Below are 19,453 nucleotides of genomic sequence, written 5' to 3' on the forward strand. Positions count from 1 at the left end.
CACTAAAGATTGCTTTATAAATAATCTCCCCGAGCAGTTTCATCGCCTTAGTATACCTGACAACTTAGAAGAACTCGATGCTGCAACAGAAACTATTGGCTCTCTCTTTTCCAGCACATTAGATGCAGTCGCTCCTTTACGTCTAAAGAAGATTAAGGAAAGTAATCCAACGCCGTGGTATGATGAGCACACTCGGGCTCTAAAACGAGCTGTGAGAAAAGCTGAACGTAGTTGGAAGAAAACAAAACTAGAAGTTTTTCGCCTTTCGTGGAAAGAAAAAATGATTGAGTACAGAACGGCTATAAGAAATGCTAGATCTACTTATTTTTCAAATCTCTTAATAGAAAACAAACATAATCCTAGGTATTTATTTGACACAGTGGCTAAATTAACTAGAAACAGAGATTCAACTGCTGACGTTTCCAAAGAGCACAGCAGTAATGACTTTATGAACTTCTTTACTTGCAAGATTGACAATATTAGAGAGAAAATTATAAACATGCAACCGTCTACAGTTTCGCTTCAGACAGTGCACTGTAGTGTCCCTGAGGTAAAACTAGAATCATTCGTCGCTATAGGAGAGGAAGAATTATCTAAACTTATCAAATCATCAAAATCAACAACATGTATGTTAGACCCAATGCCGACTAAACTACTGAAAGAAATGCTTCCAGAGGTCGTAGGTCCACTTCTTGATATAATTAATTCATCTTTAACACTAGGATACGTGCCAAAAACTTTTAAGCAGGCTATTATTAAACCTCTTATTAAAAAACCTCAACTAGATCCGAGAGATTTAGTAAATTACAGGCCAATCTCGAATCTACCTTTTCTGTCAAAGATACTATAAAAGGCAGTTTCAACACAACTGTGCTCCTTTTTAGAAAGAAATGGAATCTGCGAGGATTTCCAGTCAGGATTTAGACCATACCATAGTACTGAGACTGCTCTCGTTAGAGTTACAAACGATCTACTCTTATCATCCGATCGTGGCTGTATTTCTCTATTAGTGTTATTAGATCTCAGTGCTGCTTTTGACACTATCGATCACAACATTCTTTTAAAAAGACTTGAAAACTATATTGGCATTAGTGGAATTGCTTTGGCATGGTTCAAATCTTACTTATCTGACCGTTATCAGTCTGTAGTAGTTAATGAAGAGATGTCGTATCGATCACAAGTTCAATATGGAGTACCACAAGGCTCAGTACTAGGACCGTTGCTTTTCACTCTCTACATGCTGCCCTTAGGAGAGATAATTAGGAAGCATGGTGTTAGTTTTCACTGCTACGCTGACGATACTCAGCTCTATATTTCCTCGCGCCCTGACGAAACCTACAAATTCACAAAACTAACAGAATGCATAGCTGACATTAAAAACTGGATGACAAGAAATTTCTTATTATTAAATTCAGAAAAAAACTGATATCCTAATCTTTGGACCAAAAACTTCCTCACGAAAAAACCTTGAATACTCTCTAACACTTGACGGGTGCTCCATTAAATCTTCGTCCTCAGTTAGGAACCTGGGTGTGCTCTTTGATACCAATCTTTCATTTAAAAATTCATGTTTCTAGTATCTGTAAAACCGCCTTCTTCCATCTAAAAAATATATCTAAATTACGACATATGCTCTCAATGACAAATGCGGAACAGTTGGTTCATGCATTCATGACCTCAAGACTAGATTACTGTAACGCTCTACTGGGTGGTTGTTCTGCTCGGCTTTTAAACAGACTACAGTTGGTCCAAAATGTGGCAGCTAGAGTTCTTACTAGAACCAGAAAGTATGACCATATTAGCCCAGTTCTGTCAACATTACATTGGATCCCTATTAAACGTCGTATAGATTTTAAAATCTTGCTACTTACTTATAAAGCTCTAAATGGTTTAGCTCCCCAATATCTAAGCGAGCTCTTGGTGCATTATAGTCCTTCACGTCTATTGCGATCTCAGAATTCAGGCCAGTTGATAATACCCAGAATATCAAAATCAACTGAAGGCGGCAGATCCTTTTCCTATTTAGCACCTAAACTCTGGAACAATCTTCCTAGCATTGTTCGGGAAGCAGACACACTCTGTGTGTCAGTTTAAATCTAGACTAAAAACACATCTCTTTGCTCTTGCATACACATAACACATTATCAATACATTAACATTTTTCAAATCCGTTAAAGGATTGTTACGCTGCAATAATTAGGTCGGCCGGAACCGAGAACATTTCCTATAACACTAGATATACCTGTACATCAGAATAAGAATGGCATCTACGCTAATATCAGTCTCTCTGCTTATCCTGAGGTTTGCCGGGTGCTGGATCCAGGCCGTATCCAGATCAGATGGAGAACCTGTGTCTGGACCTGACTACAACGTAGCCCAGGAGACAATGGGCCTACAGATCCAGTTCTGGCTGCATCTATAATTCAGATTTTTAATCTCCGTATCCGCTTACATATATTTATATATAATCTATTTTTAATCTCTATAATAAAAATGTATAATTCAGATTTTGATCTCCATATCCATTTACATATATTATATATATCTTCCAAGGGGTTTTTTTCCCTCCTAGGACTTTTTTCCCAGTGTTAGCATGCTGGGTTTTTCTCCTAGGGGTTTTTTCCACCCCTGGGAGTCAGCCGACATTGGCTTAATGTAGCACCATCTTGTATATGTTACATATTACCACGCTTGCTTGTACAGCTTATTTTTAACCACTTCTCTTTTTTCTGTGCTTCTAATATGTAAAGCTGCTTTGAAACAATTACCAATTGTAAAAAGCGCTATATAAATAAATTTGACTTCACTTTTGACTTTTATTTACTTACAATAAAGGGTCTTATGTCGCTGGCTGGCCGGGGCCCGGGCTGGCTAATGACCTCCTTGGTAGTTGGTCTGTCTAGCATGAACCTCGATAACACTGCCACGAGCTGATGCCATGTGTCTGCTGAGGTTATAGGCCCATGGGGCCTTCTTTAGCGTGTGTTGGCATACGTTGTACTCCTCTTGCTTAAAGAGTAAAAGGGTGCTTTTACCAAGTACACTGCTCGTCGGATTGTGTTGGATGGGCTGTCTTGTAGGCACTCACAGCTACCTAATTACTTGGTTGGTCATGTGCTCAGCATACTTTGTTTTCAGTTCTTTGGCCTTATGGGCCATCCTGAATACCACCTGGTTTGTTGGGTTCGTGTTGTGATGTTAGTTCTCTATAGAACTCGTAGCTATGTTGTAGGCCCCTTTTGTTCGGCCTCCATGGTTATGTGCCTACAGTACAGTCTGTCTGTTAGGTTAAGCTTCGTACTTCCCTCTGGGTTGACTGCGTAATTGTGCTTGGCTCCCTAAGCTGGTTATTGGTTGTAGACTTCTGTGAAGTCTGCCGTTCAGACTGGCCCCAGGCTGGTTTGTGCTCCCCTGTACCACGGTTCTCTAGCGCACAGCCTCCTCAGCACTTTATCAGAAGCTGAGTAGATCCTAGGATGAGTGGTCTTACTTCCCTCAATACGAGGCTTTGTAGCGCTCAGCTGAGTTCCGCTCTCCAGGATGCCCATCTCTGCGTGTGGGTTTGAGTTGCTTGCTGCTCTTTCGCAGTCTTTCTTACCTGCTCTCCTCTTTGGAGTTCGCGCATTGGAGATTCTGTATGTCAGACAAGGTTGGCCCAGACTATGTTTGGCTTCTGCTAAATTAGTATGGCCTCCTTGGTGGAGTCAGGGGTGAATTTATCCCCCTAGTGACTGGCCGGGATTCCTCTGGTTCCCTGGCCACATTCCCTTTAAGTGACCACTTCCTATGGGTTGTTGGTCTCAGATGCCTTGAGCAGCCTTGGCAGGCCTTTTGCGAAAGGCCTCCTTTAGGGTCAGCTTGGGCAGTTGGCCGTAGGGAATGCTGTCACTGACAGCCTTGGAGAGTTGCTCCCGGTTTTTCCCTGGAATTGCCGGACGTTTGTCCAGACTTCTTGGGCACGCACTCTCCTTCAGCATGGCGGCGTGGGTATATCGCTCCCCATAGTGCAGTCTAGCACAGAGTTGAAGTTCCCTTTTCGAATGGTTCCCTGAGAACAGGGAACAAGACTCTGCGCTTCCCTGCTATGCTTCGGGATGCCTGCTGAACAGTCCCTCAAAGACGAGAAGGTGGTGACTGCTTTCTCAGGCGCTTCCTTTATACGTCACGGTTCGCGCCGTTCGACATCATAGGCTGTCGCCGGCCAATAGGATTGGAGTTTTGTGATTCTTGGCATTTCGAACATCTGTCACGAGTGACGTTCCCCATAGCGCAGTCTAGCGCAGAGTCTCGTTCCCTGTTCTCAGGGAACCATGGTTACATGCGTAACCTGAGACATTTTGTTTTCTTCCAGCTCTGTTTCTTCCAGATTAATTTTCTTAATCTTTTTTTAAGCGCAAAGGAGCAACTGAGTCTAATGTGCTGGAAAAGACAGAGGCAATAGTTTCTGTTGCAACATCGAGGTCTTCTAAGCTGTCTGGTATGCTAAGGCGATGAAACTGATCAGGAAGATTATTTATAAAACAATCTTTAGTGGTAGAAGTGATTGTTCTACCATATTTATGGCAGGGAGGCAGTTTAGCCGCCTTGACTAAATGTAGCATACACGAGACTAGATAATGATCTGAGATGTCGTCACTCTGCTGCAGAATTTCAACGGCATCAATATCGATTCCATGTGACAATATTAGATCTAAAGTATGATTATGACAATGAGTGGGTCCTGACACGTGTTGTCTAACTCCAGTAGAGTTTAGAATGAGAGAGAGAGAATTCCGTGAGAGATGGTCACACTTGAGTTGAGCTTTTTTTTCTTTTTTCTTTTTTTTACACTTTCACACCTGAATCTGAGGAAAGTTCAAGAGGAAGTTCAAGAGAAGATAATCACAGGACAATCCTCTGCAGAAGAGGATATTCAAGTTGAAAAGGATAACAACAAACAACAAAAACAACAACAAATAAGAAGAAGAAAACTTACAAGAAAGGAGAGGTGAGGACATTTTGAACAGACTGTGCTATTTCATATCTCTTTGGGTTTTTGCTTAGAGGAACAGCACAAGGAGAGCATTTTGGACAAAACTGGTACTTTGTAGACATCCCCCCCCCCCCAAAGGAAAGGCCTGATACACTGTTTGCTGAACAAGACTACAGTGTCATGACCAACCTGCTCTTCTACACTGAACACGGCTCTTTATGGCACACTGCCTTCTGTGAACATTTCACCTTTACCAAAAAAAGAGGCATCTGTAAAGGCAGACAGATCTTAGCATTTGAAGATGCTGAAAAAAATGATGAAACAAGATATTTAACCCTGAACTTATATCAAAATGTCACTGTCATGGTCCAAGGATCAGAGTCTGCTCTCAAAGTCTTCATTGAGGATTTTGAACATATAAAAACGCTGGCGCTGTCTGATGAAGGTGACAACAAGGACATGAACACTGATGCCTCCCCTGGAAAATCAGTCCAAAAGATGACAGTGACCTCAGCAGCTGTGATTCCATCTCCAATATCAAGAATGAAAGACAATTTTTCACTTCTGGAGGTAGAAGTAGTGGAGCTAAAAGAATTGATACTGTCCCACCTGAAAGACAACAACATGGAACAGCTGACAATCGACATAAAGAATCTAAGACAAGAGGTTGAATATCTGCAGAGACACAGAGAAGAAATGTCAAAAGAATTTCAGCAAACTAAAGATGAACTGACTGAAGTAAAATCAACTTTAAGAAGACAACTAACAGAAGTAAGAATAGAAATGCAGGAGGAGCTCTCTGCCTTGAAGTCAGCACTCCGCACCAAAGATGAACTCACCAACAATCTGAAAGAAGAACTCAATTCTGTTTCTGCACCTAAAGAGTCTTCTAAACCCTTGATATGTCCAGAGATTCTCACAGAAAATCCTCAACCTGAACAGCTTCCAGTGGAGGAAGAGTCTCACTGCTCGACTGATCCAGCATCCCAGATCCACAGCTCCGCTGCAGAGGACCCGAGAGAAACACACGCTCTTATCCTGACTGACTCAAATGGGAAATACATCAATGAGAAACTTCTATTCCCAAATATGAGAACCAAGAAAATCTGGTGCCCAAACACAAGAAGTGCTTTTCAGATCCTGTCTGAGAGAAACCTGAATAAAAACCATAAACACATCATTATCCACACAGGGACAAATGATTTAAGGGCCATGAAGGGACATGTGGCTCCTGTGATCAGAGAGGTGGCGATCAGAGCCACACAACATTTCCCAGAGGCTAAAATAACTCTGTCTACACTACTACCACGCACTGATGTGCCATTTCACGTGATCCATGGAAATAATGTGGAGCTTTCCAAAAGTTGTGCACTTATTCCTAATGTCCACTTATTCCTAATGTCCTAATGTCCTAATGTCCACATCACAAAGACATACGGCCTCATCATATGTATGACCATGTACATCTCAACAAGCAAGGAGTGAAAGTCTTTGCCAGAGTGCTGAAAAGCACAGCCCTTGGAAACACACCAAGAAACAACAGAAACTCCAATGACAAGAGAAGACCTCAGTCACCAAGAACCATCCGTCCTCCAGCAGAGTTCAGAACAGCCACATGACCTCAATCACAACACCAGAGCTACACAGCGGCAAGAACCATCCGTCCTCCAGCAGAGTCCAGAACGACCACAAGACCGCCATCACAACACAAGAGCTATGCAGCGGCAGTTCAACAGCCACAAAACCCTGCAGCTGCTGAACTCAACCAGATAAGACATCTACTGAACATCATCTGCTCCAGACTGAGGACATAACCTGTATAACTCACACACACTTATACATATGTATACACACACACATACACACACACATACACACATTACAGAAAAATCTATCCATGAAATCATTTAAAATCAGTTGTTGGAATATACAGGGTCTGCACTCTTCTACTTTTGGTAACAAGACTGCAGACCAAGACGTACTCAACAGTATAACAGATATGGATATCTGTATCTTTCATGAGACGTGGTGTCGTAGTGATGAGACTTTACATTGTCCAATAGGATACAAGGAAATTGTTGTTCCTTCATCAAAAAATTCTAAAATAAAATATGGCCGAGAATTTTAAACATTCAATTAAAATTGTTAAAATTGAAAAATCTTCTATTTGGCTTGAAGTGAAATCTGTCATATCACAGTCTAATCTTTACCTCTGTGCAGTCTATATTCCACCTCATGACTCTCCCTATTACGAAGAACAAAGCTTTTCCAAACTACAGACTGACATCTTACACTTTCAGTCAAGAGGAAATATGCTCATATGTGGAGATTTAAATGCCAGAACAGGCAGAGAAATTGATTATGTAAATACTGTAGATAATGACCATATACTCAATGACACCATGTTTCACTCCTCAAGTATCACACCAAGAAACAGCTATGATAGTTTAGTTAGCATGAATGGAAAACAAATATTAAAACTCTGTAAAGGTTTAGGGATATACATAATTAATGGCAGAACTAGAGGAGATACATTAGAAAGATTCACCTATTGCTCCAGATTAGGAACCAGTGTGGTTGATTATTCAATAACAGATATTGATCCAAATTTTATTAATGCCTTCACAGTCAGACCTCAGCTCCCGATTTCCGATCACTGCCAAACAGTGCTTTACCTGAAACCACCATGTGAAAGGAGCAACACTTATCCAATAGAATCTGAAAAGATGTTTCCTTTGAAACCCAAACTAAAGTGGAACCAATCCACCTCTGAACAATTTAAAGAACACATAAACAATCCTACTATATTAAAAATGCTGGATGACTTTATATCCACTAATTTCACCTTAGATATTAATGGGATAAATTTAGCAACAAAAAACTTAAATTACATATTCAAAACATTGGCAACTCTATCTAACATTAAACGACAACGCAAACGTAAAACAAACCAGCAGACATTAAGAAAGGATGTTTGGTTTGATGGTGAATGTGTAAATCTCAGAAAAGAACTAAGGAGACTTTCTAACAAAAAGCACAAAGATCCATCCAGCCAGACATTACGGCTTACTTATGCTGACTGTCTGAAAAATTACAAGAGACTAATGTGGAACAAAAGAGAAAATTATTTTAAAACCAAAATTGAGGAAATTGATGAATCAGTTGATCAAAATTCTTTCTGGAATCTATATAAAAAACTTGAAAAACCCAAATCAGAAATATCATTACAGAGTGGCACAATTTGGAAAACTTTTTTCGAAAATCTTTATCAAAAAATTGAACATACTGACCTTAACCAGCCTCAGTGTAAAATAAAGAAAACACTAGTAGACTTGGAGAAAACAATTAAAAATGATCAAAATCCATTAGACAAATTTATAACAATATCTGAAATAACAGAGCATATTAAAAGACTTAAATTAAAGAAAGCATGTGGCCAAGATGACATTAGCAATGAAATGCTTAAACTCAACAGTCTCAGCATGAATAAAGCTCTTTAATCTGGTTTTATGGTCCGGTAACTTCCCTGAGATCTGGCCTGAGGGACTGATCACCCCCATATTTAAAAAAGGTGATCGATTTGACCCCAATAATTATCGTGGCATCTGTGTGGGCAGTGCGTTAGGAAAACTGTTCTGCAGCATCATAAACAGCCGGATTGTCACACACATCTCCACACACAACATTTTAAATAAAGCACAAATTGGATTTTTACCAAAACAACGCACATCCGACCACATCTATTCTCTTCACACACTAATTAACAAAAACATCAAGGACAAACAAAGAAAAATATTTGCATGTTTTGTAGATTTTAAAAAAAGCATTCGACTCAATTTGGCATGACGGTTTACTGTACAAACTCCTACAAATTGGCATTGGTGGGAAAACTTTTGACACTATACAATCCCTGTACACCAACAGTAAATGTGCGGTGAAAATCAATAACCACAGAACAGCGTTTTTCCAGCAGGGACGTGGAGTGAGGCAAAGATGCAGTCTGAGTCCGACTCTATTCAACATCTACATAAATGATCTGGCTAAAGCGTTCTACTGTCCCCGGCCTCTTTCTACACCACACAGAGGTCAGATGTCTGCTGTACGCAGATGATCTGGTCCTGCTGTCCCGCACACCTGAGGGTCTCCAGCAAAGCCTGTCCCTGCTGGAACAGTACTGTCATGAGTGGGCCCTGACAGTCAATCTGGACAAAACCAGAGTAATGGTGTTCCAGAAAAAGGCCAGATCTCAGGCAAACAAACACCAGTTCACTTATAAAGGCCAGGTCCTACAGCATAGCACTAGCTACAGTTATCTGGGCATCGACATCAGCGCTTCGGGAAGCTTTGGTCTGGCTGTTAAAACAAAGTGTGAAAGAGTGAAAAGGCTCGGAGGGCTTTTTATGCTATAAAGTCACGATGCGGTCACTTAAAATTACCCATTAAAACTTGGATAAAATTATATAATTCAATAATAAAACCAATTCTTTTATATGGATGTGAAATTTGGGGACCAATACAAAATTTTAGAAATTGGGATAAAACTTCAGTAGAAAAACTACAATTGGAAATTAGCAAAAACATTTTAGGGGTTCACAGAAGCACATCCAACGACGCCTGTAGGGCTGAATTAGGTTTGTACCCACTGAACATTGAGATCCAAAATAGATGTGTTCAGTTCTGGCATCACCTCCATCAGTCTGATCCTGATTCAGTCCAATATATAGCCCTCCTCGCCAATGAAACCTCAGCAGAATCTCATCCTCTTAACACACTCGCTCTTCAACTTGTCCATGAAACTCAATTCCCAGTGGACCACAGCTACAACCCCAAAACTATTATTAAAGAAATTGACAAAAATCGAAAAGATACTCATGATGAATCACTAAAAGCACATTTTGAGATCCAAAATAAACTCCAATGTTACTCGACCCTAAATAGAACCACTAAATTGGCAAATTATTTATTAATCAAACAATTTAAAGAAAGACAAATCCTCTCCAAATACAGATTAAGTGACCATGATCTAGAAATAGAGAGAGGAAGACATAGACAAACATGAACAGCGAGAGAGCAGAGGATCTGTAGACACTGTGATCTACAGCAAATAGAGGATGAGAAACACTTTCTACTCATCTGTCCTAAATATCACAATGCAAGAGAAACATTTCTCTCCATACTTGGAACACTAATTCCATCATTCATTGAACTGAGTGATACTGAGAAAATGCCCTTCATACTTGGTGAAGATGATAACACAGCTACACTAGCTGCAAAATATGTGTTAGCCATTCACAACATTAGAGATGGATAACTCTCTAGAGACCTGCTTTATTTATTAATTTACTAAGATGGATTTGTTTGCATTGCTGCATGTAACATGATGTATAAATATATGTTTTGTTTGTTTGTTTATTTTATTATTTATGTATAATATGTTAATGTTTTGGCAACACTGTGATTCACAGTCATGCTAATAAAGCTCATTTGAAATTGAAAATGTCTGTAAATGCCAATCCCAATGCATCTTTTTCATTATCTACATGGATATTAAAATCACCAACAACAAGGACTTTATCCGCAGCTAGTACTAACTCCGATAGAAAATCAGCAAATTCTTTGATAAAGTCTATATGGTGTAGCCAGTATACAGTATACAGTAGCCAGCACAAATGTCAACTTACATAATGTTACATAAAGTACCATCACTTCGAAGGAATTATATTTGAAAGACTTTTGACCAATACTGTAAATATTACTATAAATTACAGCAATACCTCCCCCTTTGCCTTTCTGATGAGGATTTTGTCAATAATCATAACCTTGAGGGCTAGACTCAGCTAAATTAATGTAATTGTCCGGTTTTAGTTAAGTTTCTGTTGAACACAGCACATCTAGATTATTGTCTGTGATAATATCATTTACAATAAGTGCTTTTGAAGAAAGGGATCTAATATTTAACAACCCAGGCTTTATAATTTGTTTCTCAGTATTATCTCTATTTTTTATTTGTTGAACATCAATTAAATTTTTACCCTTAAATGGGTTTGGAAGTTTTTTATTTTTACTAATTCGGGGTACAGACACAGTCTCTATGTGATAATATTTAGGTGGAAGAGTTTCTATGTTTTGGGAATTATCTGACTTCTGTAACGTGCGGCAGCTAGCAGACGGTCGGTTTAGCCAGTATGTCTGCTTCCTGACCTGGGACCTAGTTTATCATGTTTCAGCTCTAAGACTATGCCATACTACTAGAGAGAAGAGCAGCACCATCCCAGGAGGGATGAATACCATCTCTTTTCAACAGGTCAGGTCTGCCCCAAAAACTGTTCATTGTCTATGAAACCTATATTATTCTGCGGACACCACTTAGACAGCCAACCATTGAGTGATGATTATCTGCTAACTATCTCACCACTCCGACGAACAGGAAGAGGGCCATGAACAAATTACTTTTTCTGACATTGTACTTGCGAGTTCACACACCTCTTTAATGTTAATTTTAGTGATCTCCGACTGGCGAAGTCGAACATCATTAGTGCCAACCTGAATAATCATTTTAGAGTATTTACAATTAGCATTAGCCAGCACTTTTAAATTTGCTTTGATGTCATGTGCTCTGGCTCCCGGCAAACATGTGACTATGGTGGCTGGTGTCTCTATTTTCACGTTCCGTGTAATACAGTTGCCAATAACTAGGGTACTTTCAACAAGATTCTCAGTGGGTGCGTCACTGAGTGGGGAGAACCTGTTTGATGTTCTTATTGGAACAGAAGAGTGGTGTTTTCCGTGGCTAGGCCGCCTCACCGTTACCCAATTGCCCTGCTGCGTGGGCTCTACAGCCGAAACCGAACAATGTTCGGTAAGTTCATTAAGCTAGTCGCATCCAAAACAGTACCTGAAGCCCTTGCATTCTTACTATCCTCGATTAAGGTTTGGATGCGTGTCTCTAATTCTGAGATTTTCTCTGTCAGTCTGACTATTTCCCTACATTTATGACATATAAATCCCTCGTTGCTGACAGAGAAAGCTATACTGAACATATGACAAACAGAGTACGATACAATACTAGGAGAGGATGACATGACTCACCGTGTTTGTAGACTGATCCAACTTACCACAGCTGTTTGATGAACGCGTAGAAAAAGAAAAAGGAGCGTGCGAGAGACTGATGACAATTTAACAAGCTACTGAGATGCAAACGCGTTGTAATAGCGATTTAGATTAAAAGATTAAAAGCTAGCAAACTACTCTGAGCAGCGAGGGAGACAGGAGAGCAATATTTATCAGAAACAATATTTATTTATACAATTATGGACAATTATGACTAACTGTCACTATAAAGCATGAGCCTTCAAATGAAACATCTAATGAAAAATTAAAAGTCATTTTTAACAGAAGATGAATTCTTTAGTTATACTGAACTTGCTTGTTATTGCGTGCATTACTGTGTCGCGTTTGGAAACACTGTAGCCTTGCTCAAGGAATTGAATCATTTGTTTGAAACCCTCACCACTGACAATGTTGACTGGTCTCATGTCAAGTGCACTGAAGTCAGCTATTTTGTCCGTAATGTCTCTTTTTCATTTCTCACTAAGACGTTTCATGTCAAGAGTTTGAGTCAGCAACGGCCGAGAAGTTGAAGCTAACGACGCGTCATCTTCGCAGTAGTATAGTGGATGAGCCTAAAGAAATGCACATTAAGTTAAACATGTCAGTATGATTTAACGTCTTACACACTCTGCATGAATACTCGGATAAGCACCTAATATACTGGCACACATTAAAGAATTAGTTCACTTCTGAATGAAAATTTCCTGATAATTTACTCACCCCCATGTCATCCAAGATGTTCATGTCTTTCTTTGTTCAGTCGAAAAGAAATTAAGGTTTTTGATGAAAACATTCTAGGATTATTCTCCTTATAGTGGACTTCAATGGTCTCCAAACGGTTGAAGGTCAAAATTAATTTTAGTGTTTATAAAGCATATACATTTGTATTTTTTTTAGAAAATGACAGATCGTTTCACTAGATAAGTCCCTTATTCCTCGTCTGGTATCGTTTAAAGCCCTTTGAAGCTGCACTGAAACTGTAATTTTGACTTTCAACCGTTTGGAGACCATTGAAGTCCACTATAAGGAGAATAATCCTGGAATGTTTTCATCAAAAATCTGGACATGAACATTTTGGATGACATGGGGGTGAGTAAATTATCAGGAAAATTTTATTTGAAATCCTTTAACATTAAAATGAGTGGCATTAAAATATTAAACGGCTAATGCCTACCTTCTACTTACATGTTTGAACATGTCATACTGTATCATTTAAATGGCGACAAATGGTAGACAAACGTTTGCCTGCAGAGTTTGCAGACAACTTTTTTGGGGTCATCCTTTATCCTTTCAAAATGATCCCACACTTTCAATTTTCTTCCCGACATGATAATTTACAGGTCGATCAGCCAGGCCTGCTGTGGTAACAAACTCCTCGTCGCTAATTGCGTGACAGCGCCACTTCCTGTGGAAACTTTTTTTTTTTTGTGTGACTAACTGATCAATGAAAATGTTGTCGACCAAGCCTGTTCTTATTGACTATTGATTAGTTGAGTATTAGGGGGCAGCCCTAGTATTGGATGAAAGTCTTGGTGGTTTAGTAGTTTGTTGGTGGTGAAGTTACAGTTTCAGTTGCAGGTTCTTTCTGGTTTAGTGAGCAATGATAAACTTCAGCGATGTTAGTCTGACTCTGTGGTTGTCAGGAGAGTACTCTCTCCCGGGTCGAAAGTTATAACATGGCTTGTTGTGGTTGAGGCTCTGTCAGTAGGGTAGAGCTAAATGTCTCCACTTCTCCCTAACTCTTTTTCCACAAACAACAACTGAGGTCTTAAATATAGTAGCCTTTTAACTTCTGCAGAGGTCACACCTCTGAGTTTGGCTTGACCAATGCACAGGTGTCATTTCAAGATGGAAAAAGTTTATTTGTTTGGAAGCTGACTCATTTGCATGATCATAGTGGGCTGGCAGTTTTGTGTCTCTTTTTTCTCTGATTAATATAACAAGCATGCAGTGCATGTTATAAGGAGGGGGTATACACCAATATGTAGGAAATTAAACAATGATTATTTTGATATGAAACAAGATACCAATAAGGTTACATTATGTAATAATTCTATCATAAAGCATGCATAAAACAGTACACAATGCAAGATAATATACAAAACAGTATTAATACACACAATATCCTAGGGGATATGCATGTTCATTCACAGAAAGGTTTATCTATGAATTCATGGAGAAGAAGTCCTTTTTATAGGCATTATGTGTCTGTCCTTAGTCTTTCCTGTGTCTTGTGTTATTGCATGTGGTCAATCGCATGGAGAGACTGGTTTTGTATCAGTTTTTACTAAAGTCCTAAACATTCTGCTTTTGTGTGTCAACAGAATTTTCTCAACCGGTGTCCACGCTGGGTGAAATACATGATTGTCTGTATCAGAAGAGTGAGAGTGAGCAGTCGCAGTTTATTTCTGGAGATGAAAGCTGATCCTGACCTCAGTCTGGATCAAGACCAGGAGCAGGAACAAGAGAAAGACCATAACAACAGTGGAGAATCTGTTACAACCCCTACAAGAAAAAAGGACATTAAGGTAATAAGATATTCATTTATAAGTAATCACAATTCAACTGTATCTCCAATTTTCCAACAGTAAAACTGGAGAATACAGTTTCTCCAGATGCTTCTGGTTTTACTGTTTAAGACTTTTTAAAGCCAGGTGTGAATCAGTGAACTAGAAGCTTTTGCACACAAGGTAAGGAAAGTTTTTAGAAGCTTGTTAGCAACATAAAGGTTAATGTTTATTTGAGTGTATAACGAGTAATGTATTCTCTACAAAATTTTGATTTTGGGGGGTTGAATAATTTTGTGTATAAATGTTTGGAGCCAATTTTATTTATATATTCATTTGAACTCAGTAACTCTACTTTACAGTCTCAGAACCACTCAAATGTGTATTAATAAACTTTCTATTATGGTTAATGGATGCATTAGTTTAAGGAGTAGCGGTAGTGTAGGGGGATAGAATGTACAATTTGTACAGTATAAAAACCATTACGCCTATGGAATGTCCTCATTTTGACAGCAAAACAAACCTCTGTGTGTGTTGTGTTTGTGTGTTTTTTTTAAAGAATTCTATTCTAATTCAAATTCTAACTGACCTCAAGCTTTTGAGCCGTAGTGTATAATGTTACAAACACTTTCTATTTCAAATAAATGCTATTCTTTTCAACTTTCTATTCAACTTTCTATTCATCAAAGAATCCTGAAAAAAAATGTACACAACTGTTTTCAACATAGATAATAATCAGAACCTTTTCTTGAGTAGCAAATCAGCATATTAGAATGATTTCTGAAGGATCACGACACAAGACTGGAGTAATAATGCTAAAAATTCAGCTTTGCCAACACAGCAATAAATTACATTTTAAAATATATTCAAACAGAAAACAATTCATTTAAATTGCAATAATATTTCACAATATTACCATTTTTACTATATTTTGATTAAATAAATGCAGCCAGGGTGAGCATTACTGGGTGAGTAAGAGACTTCTTTCAAAAACATTAAAAAATCTTACCAATCCCAAACCAAAAGTGACAGCTCCAGTTTTATTTTACTTGTACATTTTTGTATCCCCCATCCTCGGACAGTCGGATCAACAAAGGATTATTAACAAAACAGTTATTATGAGAGTAGGTTTATCACTGAAATTTGTATCATACTTTGTCTACTCTTTAAACAGCATAATGGTAAAAATGGAACAATATGGCAACAGCCTTCTTATCAGTGCCGAATTCAGAACCGAGTCCCCAGTATAGGTAGATTTAGGATTAGTTGTGGGGGTGGGGTTAGGGTTAGGCAACCAGGTAGGGGTTCCAATGAGGGGGGTAATAATTTGCAGGGAGTTAAAATTTAGCACACCACCAGCATGCAATGGCGTTTGGCTTCAGGGGTTGGGCGGGACAGACGGAATGGCAGTTTATTTCAGTTTTTTTCTCCTTCCATTTGGCCTAATTCACTGTTCATAGTCATCCAGAAATGTTGACTACAAACATGGAGATTTTTTCAGAATTTCTATCACTGTGTTCTCTCCATATTTACAATTCTTTACAGCATTTTATACACTACCTACAATGCACTAGATCCTTTACTGGAAACCAAAAATAACTCGCTCTCACTAAACATTTACTCTTTGAATTCTTGCACCCAGGAACAATACAATTTGACACCATTATGACTTAAAGTTTGCTAAGAATTTTTTTTTTTTTTTACTAAATCAAGGTTGTATTTGACTCTGGTCAAGCATATTCATAGCAGACTGGGAGTGGCCTTGGACAGCAACATGCCCAGTGCATTATGGGTGTTGAAGTTCCCTTTTGAAAAAAACTCGCACTGCGTCCTGAGACACTAATGGGGAACGCCTCCGCATGACTGGTATATGAAGCAACTATCAAATCACGGCAGTCCTATTGGCTGGCGACAGCCTATGACCAGGAAATATATAAGGGGCATCATCCTCTTTTTGTCTTCAGGAACTGTTTGTTGAACCACTGTTCAAGTTAAGATGGGCTTGTTAAAGCAAACGTTTCAAGTGGTGTGCACATCCGTGTCATAAATATTTGATACTCGATAACACAAATGACTTGTGAGTCCTTTGTTAGAGCTCAGGTCTTGAGGGAACTGTTGGTGTTGGAACTGACAGGCTTCTGTTCCTGGTAATGCACAGAAGGAGCTCGCTGAAGTGTTTGAGAGAGGTGTTTATTAGAGATGCACCAATACTAAATTGATCTGCCGATACCAATAGCCAATTATTCACAATGATATCGGCCAATGCCAATACCGATACCGATAGTTTGTTTTTTCTTAAGAAAAAAAAAAATCTCTCCCAAATAATGTTGCAAACTATACAGGGAACCCTCTCATTTGGTACACTACAATATTTGAGGTTACAATTAACAGAGGTATTATATTCAGCTGCTGTTTATTTTCAGATATAATAATTACACTACAATAAAAACTGAAATGTATAAAACTTAGTATCACATAAGGTCCTTCATGGCAAATTTACACAATCATATAATAGGTTGTTTGCAATCACATGGTTCTGGTCAAGTCAAGTCAAGTCAAATTTATTTATATAGCGCTTTTACAATTGGTAATTGTTTCAAAGCAGCTTTACATATTAGAAGCACAGAAAAAAGGGAAGTGGTTAAAAATAAGCTGTACAAACAAGCGTGGTAATATGTAACATATACAAGATGGTGCTACATTAAGCCAATGTCGGCTGACTCCCAGGGGTGGAAAAAACCCCCTAGGAGAAAAACCCAGCGTGCTAACACTGGGAAAAAAGTCCTAGGAGGGAAAAAACCCCTTGGAAGATATATATAATATATGTAAATGGATATGGAGATCAAAATCTGAATTATACATTTTTATTATAGAGATTAAAAATAGATTATATATAAATATATGTAAGCGGATACGGGGATTAAAAATCTGAATTATAGATGCAGCCAGAACTGGATCTGTAGGCCCATTGTCTCCTGGGCTACGTTGTAGTCAGGTCCAGACACAGGTTCTCCATCTGATCTGGATACGGCCTGGATCCAGCACCGGCAAACCTCAGGATAAGCAGAGAGACAGATATTAGCGTAGATGCCATTCTTATTCTGATGTACAGGTATATCTAGTGTTATAGGAAATGTTCTCGGTTCCGGCCGACCTAATTATTGCAGCGTAACAATCCTTTAACGGATTTGAAAAATGTTAATGTATTGATAATGTGTTATGTGTATGCAAGAGCAAAGAGATGTGTTTTTAGTCTAGATTTAAACTGACAGAGTGTGTCTGCTTCCCGAACAATGCTAGGAAGATTGTTCCAGAGTTTAGGTGCTAAATAGGAAAAGGATCTGCCGCCTTCAGTTGATTTTGATATTCTGGGTATTATCAACTGGCCTGAATTCTGAGATCGCAATAAACGTGAAGGACTATAATGCATTAAGAGCTCACTTAGGTACTGGGGAGCTAAACCATTTAGAGCTTTATAAGTAAGTAGCAAGATTTTAAAATCTATACGATGTTTAATAGGGAGCCAATGTAATGTTGACAGAACTGGACTAATATGGTCATACTTTCTGGTTCTAGTAAGAACTCTAGCTGCCGCATTTTGGACCAACTGTAGTCTGGTGATGCGCAAAATACCGGTGAAGGGCAAGCAGTGAAAATTAGAATGGAAGAGATGGAGAAAAGTCCTTTCTGTGCTGATTTAGAAAGGTATAAACAGAAAATCACAACATATGTTGGACGTGATCTTTATGTTATGAAGATGAGCGACTTTTCCACTGAATTGAAAGACTTTCCTGTCATCGAAGAGGTAGATATAGAGAATGTGAAGCTGCCGTCATGCCACGTTCAGTTCTAGTCTGGGTTTGTTTATATCGCGCTGCCTTTCTACTAGTGTAGTTAGGGCAGTATTTTTGATTTTCTGTCGCGATTGTGAAAAATGTCGCCATTGTAGGTCATTTATGATGAATCGAGAATTGCAACAGGAGCTCACATCATCGTTCAAAGAAAAAACTGGACGGTGTAATACAATTGTTTATACGTGTAAAAACACACTTAGGTAAGCAGGTTGAGGAGGTGACGGGAAGATGCCGTATATCAAATCTAATAATGTCACTGATTTAACCCACTCCCTATCACTCAATAAAATAATCACATAGCTGAGTGTTTTTGAAAGTGTTGTCTTTGTTGAATCGACTTCTGTCAGCTTGTTAAACATTTAATTATTTGGACATTTTCTACCATATGATGGTTGAAGCAGCAGCGCGTGACACTGTTCTCATGGTAACCAGATCAACATTGTGAACGGAATACTACAAAACTTAAGTGAAAATACCAAATTATCATTCAATGGGGTAAAATAGCTTCTCTTCCCTGCAAACGAATACCATGAAGAATGTGGATATTTAACCAAGTCAAAAACAAATAAGGTAAGCAGGTATCCATATTCATTTCAGTATCAGCAGATGCAAAACGCTATTAAAGGCGACAACTTTTAAAGTTAAAAAACAATATAAGTTATAAAAAATAGTATAAGTTATGTAAACGATATAAAAACCTTCTGGGTTCTCGATTTTATCGATTTGAGCAACCATAAATGATGCAAAACATACAAATTTTGAGTTTTTGATAGGATTCCTATATAGAAAAATCACTCCCTGCTCTCCAGAATCATTCGCGCTGCTGCTGTGACGTCATGTGCAAACAACCTATTAACAGTAAATAAGCTCCTCTCTAGTGTTTTTTATATATAGATAGCTAAGGAGCTGTGGAACATTGGAAAACATTCCTGAGGTAAATGTAACATGATGTGACATATTATTCACAAGCTTTTTTATTGACGTCTTTCCGCGGTTGAAACACAAATAAA

The 19,453-nt window shown here is 38.7% G+C and overlaps 1 protein-coding gene across 2 annotated transcripts in view; it reads left to right on the top strand.

The window, feature by feature from the left end:
• The window catches only part of LOC125261117, a 182,639-nt gene that overhangs the window by 54,595 nt on the left and 108,591 nt on the right, over positions 1-19,453 (top strand). For both annotated transcript variants that reach the window (XM_048179709.1, XM_048179711.1), the window contains exon 2: positions 14,407-14,610. In XM_048179709.1, the coding sequence (XP_048035666.1) occupies positions 14,443-14,610 (168 nt within the window). In that variant the 5' untranslated portion in view covers positions 14,407-14,442. The remainder of the gene's footprint in view (positions 1-14,406; positions 14,611-19,453) is intronic.

Source organism: Megalobrama amblycephala, unplaced genomic scaffold (genome assembly GCF_018812025.1).
Source record: "Megalobrama amblycephala isolate DHTTF-2021 unplaced genomic scaffold, ASM1881202v1 scaffold320, whole genome shotgun sequence".
Taxonomy (NCBI): Eukaryota; Metazoa; Chordata; class Actinopteri; order Cypriniformes; family Xenocyprididae; genus Megalobrama; species Megalobrama amblycephala.